This window comes from Salmo salar, chromosome 01, assembly GCF_965601325.2.
Source record: "Salmo salar chromosome 01, fSalSal1, whole genome shotgun sequence".
Classification (NCBI taxonomy): Eukaryota; Metazoa; Chordata; class Actinopteri; order Salmoniformes; family Salmonidae; genus Salmo; species Salmo salar.
Genome location: NC_138291.1, coordinates 35440818 through 35466476, shown reverse-complemented (window position 1 = coordinate 35466476; position 25659 = coordinate 35440818). Strand labels below are relative to the sequence as shown.

At 42.4% G+C, this 25659-nt stretch overlaps 1 protein-coding gene across 1 annotated transcript in view; it reads right to left on the bottom strand.

Moving 5' to 3' along the window:
• LOC106601343 (protein Daple) overlaps positions 1-25659 on the bottom strand; it is an 87481-nt gene that overhangs the window by 34362 nt on the left and 27460 nt on the right. Inside the window, exons 4-10 of the mRNA XM_014193488.3 lie at positions 22798-22867; positions 8032-8090; positions 3896-3979; positions 3265-3405; positions 2926-3122; positions 2619-2700; positions 2007-2165 (exon numbers count right to left, since the gene is read on the bottom strand). Coding sequence (XP_014048963.3) covers positions 2007-2165; positions 2619-2700; positions 2926-3122; positions 3265-3405; positions 3896-3979; positions 8032-8090; positions 22798-22867 — 792 coding nt within the window. The remainder of the gene's footprint in view (positions 1-2006; positions 2166-2618; positions 2701-2925; positions 3123-3264; positions 3406-3895; positions 3980-8031; positions 8091-22797; positions 22868-25659) is intronic.

The following is a 25659-nucleotide window of genomic DNA, read 5'->3' as shown; positions in this document are numbered from 1 at the left end:
CACGGTCCAAGAAAAAGGGGTGTGTGGCTAAGGTGCAAAAGGCACTTGCAGTATCTCTCCAGAATGCACGCTCTCCTGCGAATTCATGGTTTCATAACTTAATTGTGTGAATTGTTTGCCCTTTGATTGTTAGTGTCTATCAATTCCCCATTACTTATATCACCACGGACATGTTTGTAGCGCTCACAACGCATGCTACACTTGTGAGAAACAAGTTTTGGTTTATTTCACTCCATTTACGAGTTTCTCCAATTTATTAATTGTCTTTTGTCTGGAGCCCTCCTGTCAATGTTGAGTAAGGACGGGCACCTGATTACGCATAAAATTAGGCATAGGCTACTTGGCCTGGATGCAAATGTAGGCCTATAAATGTACCCATTTGGGATCTGATAGTATTTCTGATTGTCTTAACCCACCACAACTAATGAGCTTGTGGAGTTTTTCAAAAGCATTTTTTTCTTCACCTCAAACAGCAAGTAAACAAAGTATTTTTATTATCCATTGAGAATGACAATAGTTCCTCAAAGTATTTTAAACATTTTCCTGTTCTCTCTCTATCGATAACCACTCGGCATGAACGGGAAAAATGTAATGCTCAGATCCAGTGGAAACGTAAAACTTCGTATTCCTTGCACAAATAGCCTACAGCTGTCTGTCCTGAGCTCACTTGCGCAGGAAACTGAGGGCCCAGAATATGATACAATGTTGGACGTTTGCTAGCGCGAGCTTCGGGCCGGACACAGTCGATAGTTGATAAAAGTTAATTGCAGACAGGCCACAGAAGTCAATGTGATTTCTAGGATTTATATTCATTTTTAATCAGGATATTTTCTACCTGCTTTTAGATTTGTATAAATTAAATGTTGATATAATTTAGATTAACCACATGACAATGATTGAGACTATTTTAAATTAAATTATACTGTTACACAAAATTGTGCATATGAAAATCATAACTGACAAGCAGATCGGTAGAAATGGTAAGAATAAATTGGTACTCCAAATTGAAAAGGTTGCCGACCGCTAATGTACCCTATTACCAGCAACTTTAGGAGCTTAATGGCAGAATTTGCGAAGGCCAGCAGCAGTAGGAGGAAGAGAGTCAGGAACAGTTTTTTTTTTTTTCCCCCAGTTAGGCCATCTTTATCTCTGGCTCCCTCAAGTCATTTGTGTGTCTTAATGATTTAATCAAACAGCATGCTTAAAGCATCAGACAAGTTCAGTAGATATAGTGGATTTTATTAAAAACACATAGGGTGTGTCTATATATGGAAAATACATGTTTACAATTTTCGACCGATTGATTGGTCGATGGAGATTTTTATTTTTGTTGGGGGACAGCCCTAAAACAGAGGGACATATACAGCGTGTTGAAGGGGATTGGCCTGAGACGCTGTGCAGGTTTTCTAATCTTGATCACATAATGAGTAGTTATTTGGGGAAGCAAGGTGATTTGTAATTCCGTTCAGTCGGACTGCAATGTAGCGTATATATATATATATATTTTTTTTTTATCTCAGTAAGGAGACAGTGTGAAATATAAATGAGGCAGAGATGGAGACAATAGGAAATAGTGATTCAAAGGCCTGCCACTAACAGCTGTGGAGCTCCCTTCCTGGACAAACTCAACTCTGCTGATCAGGAGGTACCATTGTTCCCCTGTGACAGAGACAGCAGGGGTTCTAGTCAATGTTCTACTCAATGAAGTGGAACTGATTTGACCCAGAGACATGAAAGACGTGCTGCTAAGGATTATGGGTCTTAATATGCACAACCAATATTAATCCGTCTTGACAGATGAGATAGGCTATATATGCGAATGTGTGTTGATAATGAGAAAAATAAATGCTGTCACTACCTCACTTTCAAACAAAGGTGCATGAACTGTGGAGCAAACAAAGGCATTTTCCTTTTACATGTGTTGTTAATGTACAGTATTGTATTTTATTCTAGCTTTCATAAAATTGATGTTGGTGAGTTTAAATTCAATGCTCAGTGTGTCTCACCTCGACTCGTGTCTTGTAGAAGTGGACGTCGTGTAGCCTCTCCTTGCAGCGTGACAGCTCTGTGTCCAGTCTATCCACCTTGGCTGCCTTCTCCCTCAGAGCATCCACCTCATCCCTGTAGGCGCGCACCGACCGTGCCTCCGCCAGCAGCTGCATGTTCTGCACAGGGCATAAAAGCACACTATGGATCTGGTCTGGAGGTTTTCATTTCAGAAATTGTATACTGCCTCTGTTCGGTTGCTGCAAAGTAAAGGTACATGAATTGTACAACAAACTAGATGTACTGGAGGTTATGGCTAAATAACAGATCTTTCCATTTCAGAATTTCCTGGTATCATGTGAATATCCAAAAATGGTAATGGCTCTGAGAATGTGACAACAGCTAAAATGTTCACTACTGTGAAATTTCTGAAGATGGAATTTCAAAGCTTTTCTAACATGTCATTTGTGGTCAAGATTTGAAATGCCTAGGAGGAAACTTTATCCTGATTTGGAAAATAAGGGAAAGTTGGGTTTCAGTGTACGTTTACATCAGTGAGTGAGAAACAGGGAGAGAGAAACAGGGGGATAGTGTGAAGGCGGGGAAGCCAAAGTGAAAGAGGAAATGCGCACCTCTTGCTTGAGTTTCTGCATCTCCAGGTCCAGCCTCTCCACCTCATGTTTGGTATCCATCAGATGCTCAGTCTTCTCCTCCCTGGGAGCGAGACGGCACACATTAGGTTGGCAAATCAATTTATTCAGACATATGTACATTTTTGTAATCATGTTAAGTGTCGTTTATTTAGAGTCAATATATTTTCTGATAGAGGGTTTGCAGTGTTTCTGAAGTTAACATCTTAGAGAATTATTTGTCTTAACAAAATGTACTAAACGCTAAAATGCTATCCCCGACTCTAACCTCTCCCCTATTCGGACTCACAGTTCCTGCCGTGAGCGTCTCAGTTTGGCTTTAGTGTCGGCCAGCTCCACAGCCAGGTGCTGGCGGTCCTCTTTGGACAGCAGTGAGACGGGTCCGTCCAGGCCCAACACAGTCCTCTCAGGACAGGGGTAACCCATGTGATTGGAGGGCTGCTGGGACTGAAGATAGTCCTTCTCCTGGGTCAGCTCTACGATCACCTGGAGGATGGTGGAGAAAAACTGTCAGTCTATTGACTGTGTATAGAAAGGGCAAAAATCAAGTCTGAGTGACAGTAAACTTATTGTGGGTAATACAGATGATTTGGATGCGTTTCAGACTTGTTCCGTCTTGGATACCAACCTCTGCACATTCGTCTCGTTCATCTATGAGTTTGCGGAGGTGCAGGGCCATGTTACGGGACAGGGGGTCCAGCTCCTCAGGGGGCATGTCTGGCAGCTCCAGCCACTGCATGTCCAACACATTCTCCTGGTTATGGGTCACCTGAAGGGGTAGACAGACAATATAACAATGTCAACAGGAATGCCATAAGTTCTACATTGAAACCCAATACATGTGTAATAACAGTGCCCCCTCCCTTGTAATTCCGGGTCTAAAGCAAAAAAATATATTACTGTAGGCCTGGGAATAAGACTTGAATGTGTCTATGTGAAGATGCAAAGTACATGTGAGAAAAAGATTCTCAATAAACAAATTGACAGACACGCATGAACATGATTGCCTAAATGTCAATGGAAATGCCATACTGTTAAAGTGTAGGCCTAGGGGTAAAACCTGAATATGCCTTTACGTCATTAGATTTATTTGACAGGGACAGTGCACATCAATCAAGGTTTCTGTAAATGTGCCAGATTTAGCCAGATGCGTACCTGAAGATAACGCGAGAAGAAAAAAAAATCACTACAAAAAAAAGGAAGGGCTGATGCGCATGAACATGTGTGCCTGCTTTGACGTGAACACCTGCACTACTCACCTCTTGAATGTGGGAGACGATGGCTTCCTGCTTCTCGATGTCGAGCAGTTTGATTTTCTCAATGATCTCTTCTTTCCTCTCACACTGCAGAGGAAGTGACAATGGCAGGCACTTCTGTTAGATACCTATAGGTCGCGACTATAAACTAATCAGAAAAACATTTTGATTAAGACTTGGTTTTCACATTCTCTAATGAACACAAAGGACTGGGTGTTTGAATGGTCATAAATACGAATAAGCCATATGAAAAGAACGTTCTAAATCGTATAGAAATACGGTATAGGGTAATGTGGAGGACTTGAGTAATTACCATTCAATGGAGAGAAAACAAGAGGTATAGATAATGCATCAACTTAGAAAATGTATTACATCTATGCATGATGTTGACATTACTTTTTTTTGGTATTGGAAAAATAACTGAGGAAAAGTCAACAACTATTCAACACTTCATCTCTCTCTCTCTATCCTGCTTTTTCCACTGGAACAAGAAAAACCAGGGCAGTGTAACAAAGAGAGAAAAAAAAGAGAGGGAGAGGCCAGGGGATTGGAGGGAATGAAAACAATAGTGTACAGAGCTGAAGCTATAGAGATAGAGCCATGGGAATGGAACAGTACAGCCTCTGGTATAGGTACAGGTGGGTGGGCCCTGCACTATTTAACCCTTTATCTCTGAGCCTCTGACTTGCTCTGTGATATTGGTTCTACATTGGATATGTTGATTTCAAAAGAGGAATTAAATCTCAAAACTTTTGGAGGGCCATTTTGAATTGATTCATAAAATGCTGATAAGTTAACAGGCCGTTGCACTAAAGTTTACTGTTATCAGTTTCAGATAATACAGGGATGTGTTCTAACATGTAAAGTTATGCCAATGCAGCTTTACTTCCTGGTGTGATCAGGTGCAAGGTGGGGCGCCAGGTAGACTAGCAGTTAGAGCGTTGGGCCAACCGAAATGTAGCTGGTTTAAATACCTGAGTCGACAACGTGAAAAAAAAATATAGGCACTTAACCCTAATTTGCTCGATGGGGCACCATAATACTATGGCTGACCCTGTAAAACAGCACATTTCACATCCGGTATATGTGACAAAACGTATACATTTATACACATTCAGTACCAGTCAAAAGTTTGGACACACCTACTCATTCCAGGGTTTCTTTATTTGTGCTATTTTCTACATTGTAGAATAATAGTGAAGACATCAAAACTATGAAATAACACATATGGAATCATGTAGTACCAAAGAAATGTTAAACAAATCAAAACATATTTTAAATTTGAGATTCTTCAAAGTAGCCACCCTTTGCCTTGATGACAGCTTTGCACACTCTTGACATTCTCTGAAGCAGCTTCATGAGTTGTGTTGTGACAAGGTAGGGGTGGTATAAAGAAGATAGGGCTATTTGGTAAAAGACCAAGACCATATTATGGCAAGAACAGCAAAAAAAAGCAAAGAGAAACAGTCCATTATTACTTTAACTTCTTAAATCTAGGCGTTCCGCCAGCGGAACCCCTAGCCAATGGGGTCGCATGGCACGAAATACAAAAACGCAATCATTTCAATTTTTCAAACTTACGACTATTTTACACCATTTTAAAGACAAGACTCTCGTTAATCTAACCACATTGTCCGATTACAAAAAGGCTTTACAGTGAAAGCAAAACATTATTATGTTAGGAGAGTACATAGCCCAAAATAATCACACAGCCATTTTCCAAGCAAGCATATATGTCACATAAACCCAAAACACAGCTAAATGAAGCACTAACCGTTGATGATCTTCATCAGATGACACTCCTAGGACATTATGTTATACAATACATGCATGTTTTGTTTAATGAAGTTCATATTTATATCCAAAAACAGCTTTTTACATTGGCATGTGATGTTCAGAACATGCATTCCCACCAGAAACTGCCGGTGAATTTACTAAATTACTCATCATAAACATTGACAAAATACATAAATTATTTTAAGAATTATAGATACAGAACTCCTTTATGCAATCGCTATGTCAGATTTTAAAATAGCTTTTCGGCGAAAGCACATTTTGCATTATTCTGAGTACATATTTTGACACCCGCCAACTTCGGGGCACACTAAACTCAGAATTACTATTAGAAAAATGGTATTACCTTTGCTAATCTTCGTCAGAATGCACTCCCAGGACTGCTACTTCCACAAGAAATGTTGTTTTTGTACCAAATAATCCATATTTATGTCCAAATACCTCCGTTTTGTTTGTGCGTTCAGGTCACTATCCAAAGGGTAGCGCATATCGAGACATAGAGACAAAAAAAATAAATCGAAATGTTCCTTTACCGTACTTACAAGCATGTCAACCGCTGTTTAAAATCAATTTTTATGGTATTTCTCTCGTAAAATAGCAATAATATTCCAACCGGACAATAGTGTATTCATTCAAAGACGAAAAGAAAAAACAGCATGGTCTCATGAACACGCATCTCCAATCTCTTTGTCACCAGGCAGACCACTGACAAACTTAGCTACCATACTCTGCCCAGAGACGCCTCAATCCACTTTCTGACGGCTTTAGAGAGCCAATGGAAGCCTTAGAAAGTGCCATGTAACAGCTCAGATACTGTAGTTTCGATAGAGAAGCAAAAGAAGGACTACAAATTCGCAGATGGGCCACTTCCGGCTTGGAATCTTCTCAGGTTTCTGCCTGCCATATGAGTTCTGTTATACTCAGACACCATTCAAACAGTTTTAGAAACTTTAGAGTGTTTTCTATCCAAATCTACTAATAATATGCATATTCTCGTTTCTGGGGAAGAGTACTAACCAGTTTAAAAATCGGGTACGTTTTTTTCATCAGGCTGTGAAAATACTGCCCCCTATCTCAAACAGGAAAAGACATGAAGGTCAGTCAATCCAGAACATTTCAAGAACTTTGACAGTTTCTTCAAGTGCATTTGCCTAAATCATCAAGCGCTATGATGAAACTGGCTCTCATGAGGACCGCCACAGGAAAGGAAGACCCAGAGTTAGCTCTGCTGCAAAGGATAAGTTCATTAGAGTTACCAGTCTCAGAAATTGTAGCCCAAATAAAATGCTTCAAAGAGTTCAAGTAACAAACACAATTCAACATCAACTGTTCAGAGGAGACTGAATCAGTGAATCAGGCCTTCATGGTCGAATTGCTGCAAAGAAACCACTACTAAAAAGGACACCAATAAGAAGAGACTTGCTTGGGCCAAGAAACATGAGCGGTGGACCAGTGGAAATCTGTCCTTTGGTCTGAAGCATGGAGGAGGTGGTGTGATGGTGTGGGGGTTCTTTGCTGGTGACACTGATTTATTTAGAATTCAAGGCACACTTAACCAGCATGGCTAGCACAGCATTCTGCAGATATACACCATCCCATCTGGTTTGCACTTAGTGGGACTATAATTTGTTTTTCAACAGGACAATGACCCAAAACACATCTCCAGGTTATGTAAGGGGAATTTGACCAAAAAGGAGAGTGATGAGTGCTGCATCAGATGACCTGGCCACAAACCCCCGACCTCAACCAAAATGAGATGGTTTGGGATGAGTTAGACAGAGTGAAGGAAAATCAGCCAACAAGTGCTCAGCATATGTGGGAACTCCTTCAAGACTGTTAGAAAAGCATTACTCATGAAGCTGGTTCAGAGAATGACAAGAGTGTGCAAAGCTGTCATCATGGCAAAGGGTGGCTACTTTGAAAAATCTAAAATATATTTTGATTTGTTTAATACTTTTTTGGTTACTACAATAATTCCATGTGTTATTTCATAGTTTTGATGTCTTCACTATTATTCTACAATGTAGAAAAATAGTACAAATAAAGAAACCCTGGAATGAGTAGTTGTGTCCAAACTTTTGACTGGTACTGTACACACAATATGTATACTGTTTGCCAAGGTAGATAGTTTACAGTATAATACAGGGATATGTGACTGACTGACTGCTTCTACACTGACTCAGTCTTCAATTGGGAATCTAATTCTAAAGTAGGCCTACCTGGTTGGCTCAATTAAAAGGGTTTGTTAATGTTTTGTAATTTAAACTTTATTCATTCAGATTATCATTGAGATCAAATCAATTTTGCAAGAATGACATGTTGAATTGTAGAAAAGGCTATGTTACCTGTACAGCACAGCCTAGGATCAACAGCAGCAGTCTCTTCACCTCCTCCATGCCCTTACCTGTTGAAGATGGAGACATAACTGATTAAAAACACCCATTCCTTATACACTGAGGAAAAAAAGTATTGATCCCCTGCTGATTTTGTACGTTTGCCCACTGACAAAGAAATGATCAGTCTATAATTTTAATGGTAGGTTTATTTGAACAGTGAGAGACAGAATAACAACAAATTCAGAAAAACGCATGTCAAAATATTATACAATTATTTGCATTTTAATGAGGGAAATCGGTTTAAGTCCTACAGCTCTGCAGGGCAGTCACTATCTGACACAGCCATAAAGTCATAAAATATCATTTGAAATCTAACCTTTTCCCTAACCTTAGTGGCACCCCAGTCTCATTTTTTATTTAATTTAACACTACGATGGAGCCAGAGGAGATGGCTGGCGTTTTACGATCCCCTAACCAATTGTGCTATTGTGTGTTTTTTCACGTTATTTGTAACTTATTTTGTACAATGTTTCTGCCATCATGTCTTATGACCGAAGAGCTTATAGATATCAAGACAGCGATTACTCACCCCGTACTGGAGGAATACTTTTTCTTTAACTAGTCGGACGGAAAGGATTTACTTCAGACACCTGACAAGGCCCCTCATCCCAGTCATTTGCAGGAGAAAGAGACATCGGAGGCGAAGGTCTGGGTGCCTTGTAAGGATCCGACAGCAAGCGGGTAATCTCCCTTTACCATAGGTACCATTTTTATAAAAAAATGTTACCTTCATTTAACTAGGCAAGTCCGTTAAGAACAAATTCTTATTTTCAATGACGGCCGAGGAACAGTGCCTTGTTCAGGGGCAGAACGACAGATTTTTACCTTGTCAGCTCTGGGATTCGATCTTGCAACCTTTTGGGTTCTAGTCCAACGCTCTAATCACCCAACGTACAACGACCTATTAGCCAACGTACAATCAAAGGAAAATAAAATCGACGAACTACGATCACGTATATCCTACCAACGGGACATTAAAAACTAACATCTTATGTATCGCCAATTTGTGGCTGAACGACCACATGAATAACATACAGCTGGGGGGTTTTAAGCTTTTTCGGCAAGATAGAACAGCGGCCCCTGGTAAGACAAGGGTTGACGGTCTATGTATATTTGTAAACAGCTGGTGCATGAAATCTAAGGATGTCTCAATGTTTTGTATCTCATGAAACTGCAGACCACACTATTTACCAAGAGCATTTTCATATATATTCTTCGTAGCTGTCTATTTACTACCACAAACCAATGCTGACACTAAGACAGCACTCAATGAGCTGTATACGACCATAAGCCAGAAAACTCTCATCCAGAGGCGACGTTCCTAGTGGCCGGTGACTTTAATGCCGGAAAACTTAAATCAGTTTTACCGAATTTCTACCAGCACTTGACATGTGCAACCAGAGGGGGGAAAAAAATATTTAAAAAATTTACAAGAAAAACTCTAGACCACCTTTACTCCACACACAGACGCATACAAAGCTCTCCCCCGCCCTCCATTTGGCAAATCTGACCATAATTATATCCTCCCGATTCCTGCTCACAAGCAAAAACTAAAGCAGGAAGCACCAGTGACTCGGTCAATAAGAAAGTGGTCAGATGAACAGATGCTAAGCTACAAGACTGTTTTGCTGACTGGAAAATGTTCCGGGATTCTTCTGATGGCATTGAGGAGTACACCACATCAGTCACTGGCTTCATCAATAAGTGCAAAGATGACGTCATCGTACGTACATACCCCAACCAGACGGATTACCAGGACGCGTGCGCCGAGCATGCGCAGACCAACTGGCAAGTGTCTTCACTGACATTTTCAACCTGTCCCTGATGGAGTCTGTAATACCAACATGTTTCAAGCAGACCACCATAGTCCCTGTGCCCAAGAACAATAAGGTAACCTGCCTAAATGACTACCGACCCATAGCACTCACTTCTGTGGCCATGAAATGCTTTGAAAGGCTGGTCATGGCTCACATCAACACCATTATCCCAGAAACCCTATTCCCACTCCAATTTGCATACCACCCCAACAGATCCACAGATGATGCAATCTATTGCACTCAACACTGCCCTTTCCCACCTGGACAAATGGAACACCTATGCAAGAACGCTATTCATTGACTACAGCTCAGCGTTCAACACCATTGTGCCGTCAAAGCACATTACGAAGCTAAGGACCCTGGGACTAAACACCTCCCTATGCTACTGGATCCTGAACTTCCTGACGGGCCATCCTCAGGTGGTATGGATAGGCAACAACCCATCTATCACGCTGATCCTCAAAACAAGGGCCCCTCAGGGGTGTACTCCCTGTTCACTCATGACTGCATTGCCAGGCACGACTCCAACACCATCATCAAGTCTGCCGATGACAACAGTGGTAGGCCTGATCACCGACAACCTATAGGGAGGTGGTCAGAGACCTGGCCGTGTGGTGCCAGGATAACAACCTCTCCCTCAAAGACAAAAGGAGATGATTGTGGACTACAGGAAAAGGAGGACCAAGCACGCCTCCATTCTCATCGACAGTGCTATAGCGGATCAGGTTGAGAGCTTCAAGTTCCTTGGTGTCCACATCAACAAACTAACATGGTCCAAACACACTAAGAACGTCCTGAAGCGGGAGACTCGGCATGGGTCCTCAGAACCGCAAAAGGTTTTACAGCTCCACCATCAAGAGCATCCTGATAGGTTGCATCACTGCCTGGTATGGCAACTGCTCGGACTCCAACCGCAAGGCTCTAGAGGGTAGCGCATATGGCACAGTACATCACTGTGGCTAAGCTTCCTGCCATCCAGGACTTCTATACCAGGCGGTGTCAGAGGAAGGCCCTAAAAATTGTCAAAGACTCCAGCCACCCTAGTCATAGACTGTTCTCTCTGCTTACTGCATGGCAACTGGTACCGGAGCACCAAGTCTAGGTCCAAAAGGCTTCTTAAGAGCTTCTACTCCCAAGCCATAAGACTCCTGAACAGTTACTCAAAGGGCTACCCAGACCCTACTTTTACGCTACTGCTACTCTCTGTTAATCTATGCATAGTCACTTTAACTCTACCTTCATGTACATATTACCTCGACTAACCGGTACCCCCTTGTAACCGGTTTGAAATGGCTAGCTAGTTAGCGGGGTGAGCGGTAATAGCATTTAAAATCGGTGACGTCACTTGCTGAGTCCTTGAAGTAGTTGTTTCCCTTGCTCTGCAAGGGCCACGGCTTTTGTGGAGCGATAGGTAACGATGCTTCGAGGGTGACTGTTGATGTGTACAGGGGGTCCCTGGTTTGAGCCCAGGTAGGTGTGAGGAGAGGGAAGGAAGAACTGTTACACCCACACATTGACTCTGTACCGGTACCCCCTGTATATAGCCTCGCTACTGTTATTTTACTGCTGCTGTTTAATTATTTGTTACTTTTATTTTAAAAAATTTTACTTCACACCTATTTTTCTCAAAACTTCTTTAAAGCATTGTTGGTTAAGGGCTTGTAAGTAAGCCTTTTACTGTGAGGTCTACACCTGTTGTATTCAGTGCATGTAACAAATAAAATATAATTTGATTTACTTAACAAAAAGGCCCATCTGAATTAGGTGGTCCAGGCAAGTCATAGCACAAGTGAGTGAGTGAGTGGAGTGGGGGGGTGGAGGGGGGGCTTTCCTCTTTTGTTCTCTATTTGCTCCTCAAGCAAGGGGGAGGCCAATGACCTCACGGAATCCGATCAGACCAACTCCTTGAATGCCCTACTCCTTGAAGTTGTGTCTATCGCTTTTCAACAGTACAAGCAAAAACATCTCTGGGAGGACATCTTGAAATTAAGACATTTTTGTTTATGATTTTTTGCGATATACAGTGACTTTAGAAATAATTCATACCCCTTGACTTATTCAACATTGTTGTTACAGCCTAAATTCAAAATGTATTAAATACATCCCACCCATCACCTCATAATGACAGTGAAAACATATTTAGAGAAATGTTTGCAAATTTATTGAAAATTAAAGAGAAATATCAAATTGACATAAGTATTCACACCCCTGAGTCAATACATGTCAGAATCACATTTTCCATCAATTACAGCTGTGAGTCTTTCTGGGTAAGTCTCTTAGAGCTTTGCACACCTGGATTGTACAATATTTGCACATTCTTTTCAAAATTCTTCAAGCACTGTCAAGTTGGTGGCTGATCATTGCTAAACAGCCATTTTCAAGCCTTGCAATTGATTTTAAAGCCAAATTAAGTCAAGACTAACTAGGACACAGGAACATTCAATTAGAAAACCCAGGTCTTTGTGGTTGAATCTGTTTTTGAGATTCACTGCTCGACTGAGGGACCTTACAGATAAACGCATGTGTGGGGTACAGATGAGGCAGTCATTCAAAAATCATGTTAAAACACTATTATTGCACACTGAGTCCATGCAACTTATGTGATTTAAGCATATTTTTACTCCTAAACTTATTTAGGCTTGCCATAACAAAAGGGTTTAATACTTAGTCAATATATTTCAGCTTTTCATTTAATACATTTTTAACATAATTCCACTTTGACATTATGGGGTATTGTGTGAGGCCGGACACAATGCTAAATTTAATACATTTTTAATTCAGGCTGTAAACACAACATTTGTAAAAGGTAAGGGGTGTGAATACTTTCTGAAGGCACTGTATAGCCAATTGACTTTTCAGCTGGCCTATCTAGTGGTAAGGGAAGACCCCGATGAAATGAACAATAATGAATGGCTACTTATTGGCATTGGGTGACCGTATACACAAATCGCAAACACCACTCAAATGGATGGCAGTTCATCAAAAACATACTGCAAGCGGAACATGGCAAATGCCAGGCGTCATAATCCAAAAATCCCAAAGGGGTGAGTGCGTTCCACCGTAGGATTTCATATGGGAAATGGTCAAAGTCAGGTCTCAAGGGTGAAATGATCAAAATCTCATTTTTTTTCAAAATTGTAAACCCTCATATCAAGTGTGTTTTGTACCATTTTTCGAAATGTCTTTTTTTTTGGTCAATTATACATATGTAGTAACCATATGGACATATATTTGTCTTATTTTATTGAGTTTTCCCAAAAAGGCCTTTGTTTTGTCCATTTGCCATATATGATCATAGGAAGTTAGCCAGAGCTTAAAAGTCAGTGAACAATGGCCAAATGGTGTGTGTATGAGATATATATATATATACACACGTATTTAAAGTACTAAATCAGGCTGTTATGTCCATTTGCCATATATGATCATAAGAAGTCGGCTTAAAGAAACCAAAAGTCAGTGAACCATGTGCAAATGGCATATATAATGTCGAGATGGCCTATATACTGACCAAATGATATACATCACTATGTTAAGCCCTGAATCAACCTAGAAGATCTATTTGATCACAGGAAGTCAGAATTTCTCATTGGTGTTGATTCAGCATGTCCATTTCGTAATGGGAAGTCCTTATGGATATACATTGGCAATGGACATTGTCAACTTGCAGAAGAGCATGTTCACACTGACAATATAGCATGTGTGTAATTGGACACTGTCCAATCACTTGTTGGTGTTGATTTCAGCCTGTCCATTTGGTGAAGGTAAATCCGTCATTAAATACATTGGAAATGTACAATTGTACACTGTCCATTTGCAAAGTATTACAATGGGCATTTAGCGTCACGAATTGGACATGCTCTAATATACTGCAGAAATGCCCAAATTGACTGAACTCGGGATGGCCGAGCAGTGAGTGGTTCCTCTCCATCGCTCGTTGATGTTGATTTTAGCCTGTCTATTTGGTGATGGTAAATCCCTCATTAAATACAATGGAAATGTACACTGTCAGTTCGCAATGTAAAACATACAATGCCAATGTATTATACTGTCATCAAGTCAGCCATCAGTCAATAAGATATCATACTGATGCCAAACTTAAACATACTGACAAACTTACTTTGTCCAACTCTTTTAGAAGCCAACTATCGCATATTTCAGAGCCGGCCCACAATTCATAGCGCCTTCTGTTAACCTCTCTGGTATCATTGGGATGCTATCGTCCCACCTCGACAACAGCCAGTGAAATTGCAGGGCGTCAAATTCAAACAGAAATCCCATAATTAAAATTCCTCAAACATACAAGTACTATACACCATTTTAAAGAAACTTCTTGTTAATCCAACCAGTGTCCGATTTCAAAAAGGCTTTACGGCGAAAGCACACCATGCGATTATGTTAGGACAACACCTAGCCACAAGAAACCATACAGACATTTTCCAGCCAAGGAGAGGACTCACAAAAGTCACAAATAGTGATTAAATGAATCACTAACCTTTGATGATCTTCATCTGGTGGCACTCCATGTTACACAATAAATGTTCGTTTTGTTCAAAAAAGTCCCTTTTTATGTCCAAAAACCTGTTTAAATTGGCGCGTTATGTTCAGTAATGCATTGTCTCAAATAACATCTGGTGAAATTGCAGAGAGCCAAATCAAATTACAGAAATACTCATCATAAACATTGATGAAAGATACAAGTGTTATACATAGGATTAAAAGATAAACGTCTTGTTAATCCAACCGCTGTGTCAGATTTCAAAAAGGCTTTACGGCGAAAGCACACCATGCGATTATTTACATTTACATTTACATTTAAGTCATTTAGCAGACGCTCTTATCCAGAGCGACTTACAAAATGGTGCATTCACCTTATGATATCCAGTGGAACAACCACTTTACAATAGTGCATCTAAATATTTTAAGGGGGGGGGGGGGTTAGAAGGATTACTTTATCCTATCCTAGGTATTCCTTAAAGAGGTGGGGTTTCAGGTGTCTCCGGAAGGTGGTGATTGACTCCGCTGTCCTGGCGTCGTGAGGGAGCTTGTTCCACCATTGGGGTGCCAGAGCAGCGAACAGTTTTGACTGGGCTGAGCGGGAACTGTGCTTCCTCAGAGGTAGGGGGGCCAGCAGGCCTGTGGTGGATGAACGCAGTGCCCTTGTTTGGGTGTAGGGCCTGATCAGAGCCTGAAGGTATGGAGGTGCCGTTCCCTTCACAGCTCCGTAGGCAATCACCATGGTCTTGTAGCGGATGCGAGCTTCGACTGGAAGCCAGTGGAGAGAGCGGAGGAGCGGGGTGACGTGAGAGAACTTGGGAAGGTTGAACACCAGACGGGCTGCGGCGTTCTGGATGAGTTGTAGGGGTTTAATGGCACAGGCAGGGAGCCCAGCCAACAGCGAGTTGCAGTAATCCAGACGGGAGATGACAAGTGCCTGGATTAGGACCTGCGCCGCTTCCTGTGTGAGGCAGGGTCGTACTCTGCGAATGTTGTAGAGCATGAACCTACAGGATCGGGTCACCGCCTTGATGTTAGTGGAGAACGACAGGGTGTTGTCCAGGATCACGCCAAGGTTCTTAGCACTCTGGGAGGAGGACACAAGGGAGTTGTCAACCGTGATGGCGAGATCATGGAACGGGCAGTCCTTCCCCGGGAGGAAGAGCAGCTCCGTCTTGCCGAGGTTCAGCTTGAGCTGGTGATCCGTCATCCACACTGATATGTCTGACAGACATGCAGAGATGCGATTCGCCGCCTGGTTATCAGAAGGGGGAAAGGAGAAGATTAATTGTGTGTCGTCTGCATAGCAATGATAGGAGAGACCATGTGAGGATATGACAGAGCCAAGTGACTTGGTGTATAGCGAGAATAGGAGAGGGCCTAGAACAGAGCCCTGGGGGACACCAGTGGTGAGAGCGCATGGTGCGGAGAGAGATTCTCGCCACGCCACCTGGTAGGAGCGACCTGTCAGGTAGGACACAATCCAAGCGTGGGCCGCGCCGGAGATGCCCAACTCGGAGAGGGTGGAGAGGAAGATCTGATGGTTCACAGTATCAAAGGCAGCAGATAGGTCTAGAAGGATGAGAGCAGAGGAGAGAGAGTTAGCTTTAGCAGTGCGGAGAGCCTCCGTGACACAGAGAAGAGCAGTCTCAGTTGAATGCCCAGTCTTGAAACCTGACTGATTAGGATCAAGAAGGTCATTCTGAGAGAGATAGCAGGAGAGCTGGCCAAGGACGGCACGTTCAAGAGTTTTGGAGAGAAAAGAAAGAAGGGATACTGGTCTGTAGTTGTTGACATCGGAGGGATCGAGTGTAGGTTTTTTCAGAAGGGGTGCAACTCTCGCTCTCTTGAAGACGGAAGGGACGTAGCCAGCGGTCAAGGATGAGTTGATGAGCGAGGTGAGGAAGGGGAGAAGGTCTCGGAGCCTTGTTCTGTGAGCTTGTAGTGAGTCGTCGAGCCACGGAGCAGAAGGGGAGGACCGAGCCGGCCTGGAGGATAGGGGACAGAGAAAATCAAAGGATGCAGAAAGGGAGGAGAGGAGGGTTGAGGAGGCAGAATCAGGAGATAGGTTGGAGAAGGTTTGAGCAGAGGGAAGAGATGATAGGATGGAAGAGGAGAGAGTAGCGGGAGAGAGAGAGCGAAGGTTGGGACGGCGCAATACCATCCGAGTAGGGGCAGAGTGAGAAGTGTTGGATGAGAGCAAGAGGGAAAAGGATACAAGATAGTGGTCGGAGATTTGGAGGGGAGTTGCAATGAGATTAGTGGAAGAACAGCATCTAGTAAAGATGAGGTCAAGCGTATTGCCTGCCTTGTGAGTAGGGGGGGAAGGTGAGAGGGTGAGGTCAAAAGAGGAGAGGAGTGGAAAGAAGGAGGCAGAGAGGAATGAGTCAAAGGTAGACGTGGGGAGGTTAAAGTCACCCAGAACTGTGAGAGGTGAGCCATCCTCAGGAAAGGAACTTATCAAGGCGTCAAGCTCATTGATGAACTCTCCAAGGGAACCTGGAGGGCGATAAATGATAAGGATGTTAAGCTTGAAAGGGCTGGTAACTGTGACAGCATGGAATTCAAATGAGGAGATAGACAGATGGGTCAGGGGAGAAAGAGATAATGTCCACTTGGGAGAGATGAGGATTCCAGTGCCACCACCCCGCTGGCTCGATGCTCTAGGGGTATGCGAGAAGACGTGGGCAGACGAAGAGAGAGCAGTAGGAGTAGCAGTGTTATCTGTGGTAATCCATGTTTCCGTCAGCGCCAGGAAGTGTAGGGACTGGAGGGTAGCATAGGCTGAGATGAACTCAGCCTTGTTGGCTGCAGACCGGCAGTTCCAGAGGCTGCCGGAGACCTGGAACTCCACGTGGGTCGTGCGCGCTGGGACCACCAGGTTGGAGTGGATTATGTTAGGACAGCACCTAGCCACAAAACACCACAAAGACATTTTCCAGCCAAGGAGAGGACTCACAAAAGTCAGACATAGCGATTAAATTAATCACTTACCTTTGATGATTTTCATTTGGTGGCACTCCCAGGACTCCATGTTACACAATAAATGTTTGTTTTGTTTGATAATGTCCCTCTTTATGTCCAAAAACCTCAGTTTTGTTGGTGCGTTTAGTTCAGTAATCCAAAAAAGGCACACATGTCAAACAATGTTTAAAATCAATCCTCAGGTTGTTTTTGTCATAAATAATCAATAATATTTAAACCGGACAAAAGCTTTGTCAATAGAAAAGGAGAAACAAGAAAGGCGCGCTCCCGATCACGTGCTGGACTCGTGTCTGGAAATTTCCACTGTCCACTCATTTAAAGTGCTGCATCTCCCTCATTTTTCTGAGTAAAAGCCTGAAACAATGCCTAAAGACTGGCCGCATGTAGAAGAAGCCATAGAGATCGTGAACTGGGTCCTAAGTCTTTGTATGGTGGATAGGCTTTCAATGGAAAAACAGCTTTTCAAAATAATAGTACTTCCTAGATGGATTTTCTTCAGGTTTTTGCCTGCCATATCAGTTCTGCTATACTCACAGACATTATTTTAACAGTTTTGGAAACTTTAGAGTGTTTTCTATCCAAATCATATGAATATCCTAGCTTCTGGGCCTGAGTAGCAAGCAGTTTAATTTGGGCACGCTTTTCATCCAAAATTCCGAATGCTGCCCCCTACCCTAGTGAAGTTAAAACCAGTTCTGGCATTGTGTAGGCCTAGCTGAGCCGACCCCGAATTTGGCTCGATAGGTCATTCGGAGCCAGAGCAGCGACCTTAATTAGTGCTGAAAATTCACGTTTTTCATTGGTTGTTACGGGGTCCCTGAACAAGCTATCGGACAGAAACCTGTAGGGTCGGTCTCTATGGGCTGAGGCGGTTTCAATGTACCTAGTCTTGTGATTCCGGGACTTCTCTAAATGTTGTCTTTTTTGCAATGTTAAATGAATTGAAGACATTGCAAATGGACGAGGCTGTTTCTCAGACTGAGAACCTTCTAGAGACACATAACTCACCGTGCACTACTGACTTAAGCTCTGGAACAGGATTCTAAAGTTTCAGATCTCTAGGTTTGACGGTTCTTTGACGGTTCTTTGATGGTTCTTTGATGGTTCGAATGCAGGTAACTATTTCAGGCTCTGTGTGTCTGTAAGCCCCACACTATGTCACTCCATATTGACTGTGTGTGTGAGAGAGAGTACAGAAAAATCACATGGAGCCCCAAAACCCGCCTTAATGGATTCGCCTGAACACGCCTCAACTGGATCGTCAACTTAAAAACCACATTTATTTAAGCATCATGAAATGGACTTTGTACGAATTCTGGTAAACTACTATAGATAAATGGCTGGTTACACAGTTGAAGTCAGAAGTTTACATACAGTTAGGTCGGAGTAATTAAAACTCGTTTTTCAACCACTCCACAAATTTCTTGTTAACAAACTATAGTTTTGGCAAGTCGGTTAGGACATCTACTTTGTGCATGACACAAGTCATTTTTCCAACAATTGTTTACAGACAGATTATTTCACTTATAATTCACTGTATCACAATTCCAGCGGGTCAGAAGTTTACATACACTAAGTTGACTGTGCCTTTAAACAGCTTGGAATCTTCCAGAAAATATCATGGCTTTAGAAGCTTCTGATTGACTCAAATGATGTCAATTAGCCTATTGGAGGTGTACCTTTGGATGTATTTCAAGGCCTACCTTCAAACTCAGTGCCTCTTTGCTTGACATCATGGGAAAATCAAAAGAATTCAGCCAAGACCTCAGAATAAATAAATAAAATGGAGACCTCCACAAGTCTGATTCATCCTTGGGAGCAATTTCCAAATGCTTGAAGGTACCACGTTAATCTGTACAAACAATAGTACGCAAGTATAAACACCATGGGACCACTTAGCCGTCATACCGCTCAGGATGGAGACGCGTTCTGTTTCCTAGAGATGAACGTACTTGGTGCGAAAAAGTGCAAATCAATCCCAGAACAGCAAAGGACCTTGTGATGATGCTGGAGGAAACAGGTACAAAAGTACTCACAAAAGTATCTATATCCACAGTAAAACGAGTCCTATATCGACATAACCTGAAAGGCCGCTCAGCAAGGAAGACGACACTGCTCCAAAACCACCATAAAAAAAAAAAGACTACGGTTTGCACATGGAGAAATGTCCTCTGGTCTGATGAAACAAAAATAGAACTGTTTGGCCATAATGACCATCGTTATGTTTGGAGGAAAAAGAGGGATGCTTGCAAGCCGAAGAACACCATCCCAACCATGAAGCACGGGGGTGGCATCATCATGTTGTGGCGGTGCTTTGCTTCAGGGGGAATTGGTGCACTTCACAAAATATATGGCATCATGAGGAAAGAAAATTATGTGGATATATTGAAGCAACATCTCAAGACACCAGTCAAGAAGTTAAAGCTTGGTCGCAAATGAGTCTTCCAAATGGACAATGACCCCAAGCATACTTCCAAAGTTGTGGCAAAATGGCTTAAGGACAACAAAGTCAAGGTATTGGAGTGGCCATCACATAGCCCTGACCTCTATCCTATAGAATATTTGTGGGCAGAACTGAAAAAGCGTGTGCGAGTAAGGAGGCCTACAAACCTGACTCAGTTACGCCAGCTCTGTTAGGAGGAATGGGCCAAAATTCACCCAACTTATTGTGGGAAGCTTGTGGAAGGCTTCCCAAAACATTTGACTCAAGTTAAACAATTTAAAGGCAATCCTACCAAATAATAATTGATTGTATGTAAACTTCTGACCCACTGGGAATGTGATGAAAGACATAAAAGCTGAAATAAATCACTATTATTCTGACATTTCACATTCTTGGGGGGCCAGCACAGAAAAAAAAAATGTATGAAATGTATGCATTCACTACTATAAGTCGCTCTGGATAAGAGCGTCTGCTAAATGACTAAAATGTAAAATGTAAATGTAAAGTGATGATCCTAACTGACCTAAAACAGGGAATTTTTACAAGGATTAAATGTCAGGAATTGTGAAAAACCGAGTTTAAATATATTTGGCTACGGTGTATGTAACCTTCCGACTTCAACTGTATTTTTCCTTACACCGTAGGTTTATGTACTTTGACATGAAGCGGTCAAATTAGCACTGTATTACTGTTTTCTACCTTTAAGCCCACAAAATGTGCATTAACTCAAAGAGCGTTGTGGCCTCGATGCCATCTTGTTTCTAGGCTAAAAGTACATTTGGCCACCCCTGTGCTCACCGAGTTTCGTTTGAAGTCTTTTCCGTTTACGAGAAACGGTCATGTCCATTTGTCATATACAGCCAGCTGGTGGAATTTTCCGGAAGAGCAGATTTTTTTATTATTTATTACAATTTGATATTGCGGAAACCAATTGTCCAGGAAACGTATTTTCTTTTTTTACTTTCCGGAACACTGGGCCCAGGGGGACGACCTGAGGCCTTCGGCCTATTTTAATAACACTCGCAGACGTCCAGTAAGGGACCATCCATTTGCAATATGAAGATCCTCATCAATCATAAGGGAAATGACACAAGCGTCATCCCAATAAACATTAACCTGCCAGGCAGGCAGCAAATCCCAAATGACAGTTTTGTGGACCTCTCCCATCCCCCCAGTTCTTACACCGGTGGGCTGGAAGATCTCGCCCATCACTGATGGTTAGGAGCCATCAGTTAGTGGGTCAATCATTAAAATCTGCCACAGCTCAGGATTACGTTTGGGTGTTTTTGTGGATGTAGCAAGCCCTTCATTTTTAAAAAGACACATATGATTGTAAAAAAGTATTTACCATGTCGTTTTGTGCAGGGTTTGTCTGGGATCAGCTGTGTGTGTGTGTGTGTGTGTGTGTGTGTGTGTGTGTGTGTGTGTGTGTGTGTGTGTGTGTGTGTGTGTGTCCCCTTGGGCCTGGAAGGGACTTCAAAAAAGCTTGATCAACACTCTGGGGAAGGGGCAACACGGTTGCCATGGAGACTGTCTGCGACCCAGCTCTGCCCTTATTCCATTGAGACCAACTAAGAAGACAAAAGAGTTACACAGGGCAGGCAGTGGTGTAACCCTGAGAGGAGCTTTTCACTGTTTCGAATCTACACTTAACATAGGAAGTCACGGAAAAGCTAACTTCCTGAGGCCATTCCGTACAAATATAACGCATCAATCCACACACACACCCCCCACTAACCAATATTGAGATTCAGTTCACATACCAAGGCTGGCTTACAGCTAAAGCCTCCCAACAACTCAATGTTAGACCACTATTGTCCTTGATTGCTAAACACGTTTTCATACGGAACCAATCAAGAGGCCTAGATCTAGACAACTTGGCCTCCGGCTAGAAAATAAAAAAAATAAGCCACATGGGTCTTGATAAGTTATTTGTGTGTCTGACAGACAGTTGCAGGAACTAACATGCAAAACAAGCGTGCGAGCGGCATGGTAGTGGCCCAACCCATGAAAGGCCTAGCCACCGGGAGGAGAAGGAACAACATTGTCTGGCGGTGAAGCTGAACACTTCAAACATGACGTCATTATCCTGGAGATACTCTACTCTCACGCCAGCAGTTACAAAAGCCATAGAAATAACTGGTCTGGTGTTCCTTTTATTCATTCATGCATACAGTACTGCACTGCAAGTACATGCATGAACTACATACAGTATATGTGAACTGCATACATTATGTGTGAACTACGGGGTATTAGCTTTATGGAGTCATCTAGCTAGGTGGAGTTTAAAAAAAGTCATAAGGGACAGAGGCGGCATGAACCACACTAGCTAAATGTAAACTTATGACAAAGTAGTGTACACAATATACGGTTCTGGGATCAGAGATTAAAGTTAGATGAGGAAACAAAAACAACTCTTCCTTCTCATAAAAGTTTAGTTGTTACTAATCAGACTAGATGGTCCCATCAAGGCTCAATATACCATAGTAGCCTTAGGTGAACTATCCCCAGCTATACCTGTATCTTGCGGACAGCAGGCCTCTGACCTTTCCACACCCACTATAGAAGGTCTGACGGTCTCCGTAGCCACATCTAGCCATATCAGGTTTATCCTGGCGAGGTTGTCAACACCAGGCCGGAGAGCCCACACACTCAGCACTCTCCATGGCCTGATTAGCCTCCTACAGATAGAAGGGCTCCAATGGACTTTTCCTGCCTTTCCCACTTCCTGACTGACCCCAGTAAAAGGCCACAACATGTGCATCCTTTCCACCCCAACAGGCCCTCATACAGTACAGTATCTGAGATTACAAGGGAATACGTAAAGGCATTTGTAAGCACTTATTGTGAGTGTGAACAAGAGATGGGAACCCCTAAGTTAAATATTGCACTAGCCAGCTAGCCAACTGGATTTAGAGGCGAAGCTACCTGAGGCTTGTTGTGAGTTTGTGAACAAGAGAATGAGCACCACAGTACCTGAGAGGGGGTCCTTTGCGATGGTCAGCACATTAGGCAGGGTCATCAGGATGAGCTGCTGGAGACTGTCCTGAAAACACAGAGGAGAACATACCGGGTTAAAGTAAGAGCAGGACCAGAGGAAGGAAACCATTGCAGCAGAAGTCCTGTGTTGACTTGTAACCCAGTGCAGGGGTTAACTAATAAAGCCACAGACTCCAGCTAGAACAGAAAGCTTCCACCGGCATGAATTTGAAGGGTGAAGTCGCTAACAGAGCTTGAACAGGGACCCACAGCAAGGTGGGAAAAGGAAACGTATTAAACACAGACAGGAAATATTGATGGAAAGGAGGACCATTTTCAGTTTGTAGAGAACACGTTTGGGGAGGAGGGGGAGTTCATACAGTAATCAACGCAGTGCCCAGCTGTAAGAATCTCCTAGTGAGAGAGAATATGGGCAGGGCTGTAATAACACACACACAAAAAAATTCACAGAACGGTACATGTTGGGAATCAGGAAGGAACACAATCACATACATACAACATGTGCATGCATGTAAGTACTGTTTGTTCTCTCGTTTGTCACACTCACATGGGTAACAAATGGAATGCTCAATGTCTGTGTGTGAGAGAATGGACCAGAGGAACAATGGACACCTTGGTAACAAGCTATAACACACACAGACAGAGTAAACCAGACCCAACACGTCCAAATGACCTTAGCTCCTCGTTCAAACACACACCTACATAGAAAACATTACACCCACACAACTTGACACTGGTAGGTCACCTGTAATGGTTATAGCTGTAAACCCCAGGCACGTACTTCAAACAACTCATTGTCGTAAAATGAAAAACTTGACTGTTGGAGAATTTAACTGAAGTCTGTTTGAATTAAACAGTCTTCAGGTAATAAAGCAGGTTATGTAAATAGGGAAAACTGAAAGATTAGGGTCAAGTTAGCCTCATTGTGAGAGAGAGTGCGAGAGAAAAAGAGAGCAGTGGCACAGAAGTTACTATGACATATTTACTCATTTTCTTTCCCTCCTTTCCCATACAGGTTTCACTGGACTCTAGAGGCATTAGATTAGACAGGCCTGGGGGAGAATCAAAGGGCCTGCCGCCACTACAAGGGAGGGGCCTTCTGTATAGAGGGGCTGGGTGGTGGTGGTGTGGGGTAATGACCACTTTCACTCTCCCTCCCCTCCTATTGCAGCAGACCCTTGGCAGAGGCCCCGGCCTAGCTACAGCTCCATTGTCAGGTAAAAACCGTTGAGCATTCCATTTGTTACCCATGTCATCCTGAGAAACCTCTAACACAAAAAACACCCCCCACTTCTCTGTTTCAAATGCACTGAACTAGAAAGCCAGAGCACAAGATCGGTTAAGAAACAGCAGAACAGAGCAGAGTCTAACTGCCTGCTAGGCTCCTCATCGTACACTAGCCGCAGCTCAGTGAAAATGTCACCAGGTGTTGCTTTTCCTTAGTTCCCCTGGTAGTCCATAAATTCCATTGTGCAAATACATACCATAGATACAGATACATGACATTGATCCAGACATGAAACAATTGTTCTATTCCTTGATTAGCCAGATTTTTACATTATTTTAAAATTAAGTTATGCTCGGCAAGGCTTTGAGTTGCTGTGATAGTTTGTTCCACTCAACAGTGCCAGTATATAAAAAGGTGATCTTACCAGATACTCCACCCTTTTCTCTACAGATAGCCAGACTAGCTGATTAAAATGCTCGACCTTCAGATGAGTACGAGGAGGGAGTTAAGTAGTTTCCTCCCAGATTGCAATTCCTAGGGCTTCCACTAGATGTCAACAGTCTTTAGAAAGAGTTTCAGGCTTGTTTTTTTTTTTTAAATGAGCTAGAATTTGTAGTTTTTCTAAGTGGCTCCCATTTTGTCTGTAGTGTTTGTAGCGCGTTCCGGTGGGTGCGCGTACTTCGTTATTTATCTCCGGTACTGGTCTCTGGTATATTCAGTCTTAAATTGTATTGTTTATTTACATAATAGGGTACCTGAGGATTGATTAGGAACGTTGTTTGACTTGTTTAGAAGAAGTTTATTGGTAACTTACGGGATTCATTTGTATGCATTTTGAACGAGGGAAACCGGTGGATTACAGAGTCAAGCGCACCATTGAAACTTACTTTTTTGGGATATAAAGATGGACTTTATCGAACAAAAAGGACTATTTGTTATGTAGCTGGGACCCTTGTGATTGCAACCAGATGAAGATCTTCAAAGGTAAGTGATTTATTTTATCGCTATATCTGACTTTCGTGACACATCTGCTTGGTTGGAAAATGTATGTAATGCTTGTGTGCAGGGCGCTGTCCTCAGATAATCGCATGGTGTGCTTTCGCTGTAAAGCCTTTTTGAAATCTGATAAAGATAAGTGATTTATGGATTAACTGGATTAATCAAGAAATTAAGCTTTTAAATGATGTATGACACTTGAATTTCTATGAATGTTTAATAATACGATTTCTGTCATTTGAATTTGGCGCTCTGCAATTTCACCGGATGTTGGGCAGGTAGGACGGTAGCGTCCCAATGATCTGTAAGAAGTTAAAACCTTCACGGCCATAGTGTCAACAGTAAAGTACCCATCCAATTCATACCCAAGGTAGCTGACCAAGGTTTTTTGTGTAACCACCGAGTTGCCCACTTGGACACTAAAACCAGGGGAACTTCAAGCTTTACTCTGGATTCTGTTGTTCCAATATGCAGAGAAAGGTTTTCTGAAAGTCATTTACTGATATTGTATAACTCTGCACTAAGGATCTTTTCCACTGTGTTCTTATGGGACACCAGTAGAGCAGAGTCATCTGCATACCAAATCAATTACAATTTGATTTCATATCGTTAAC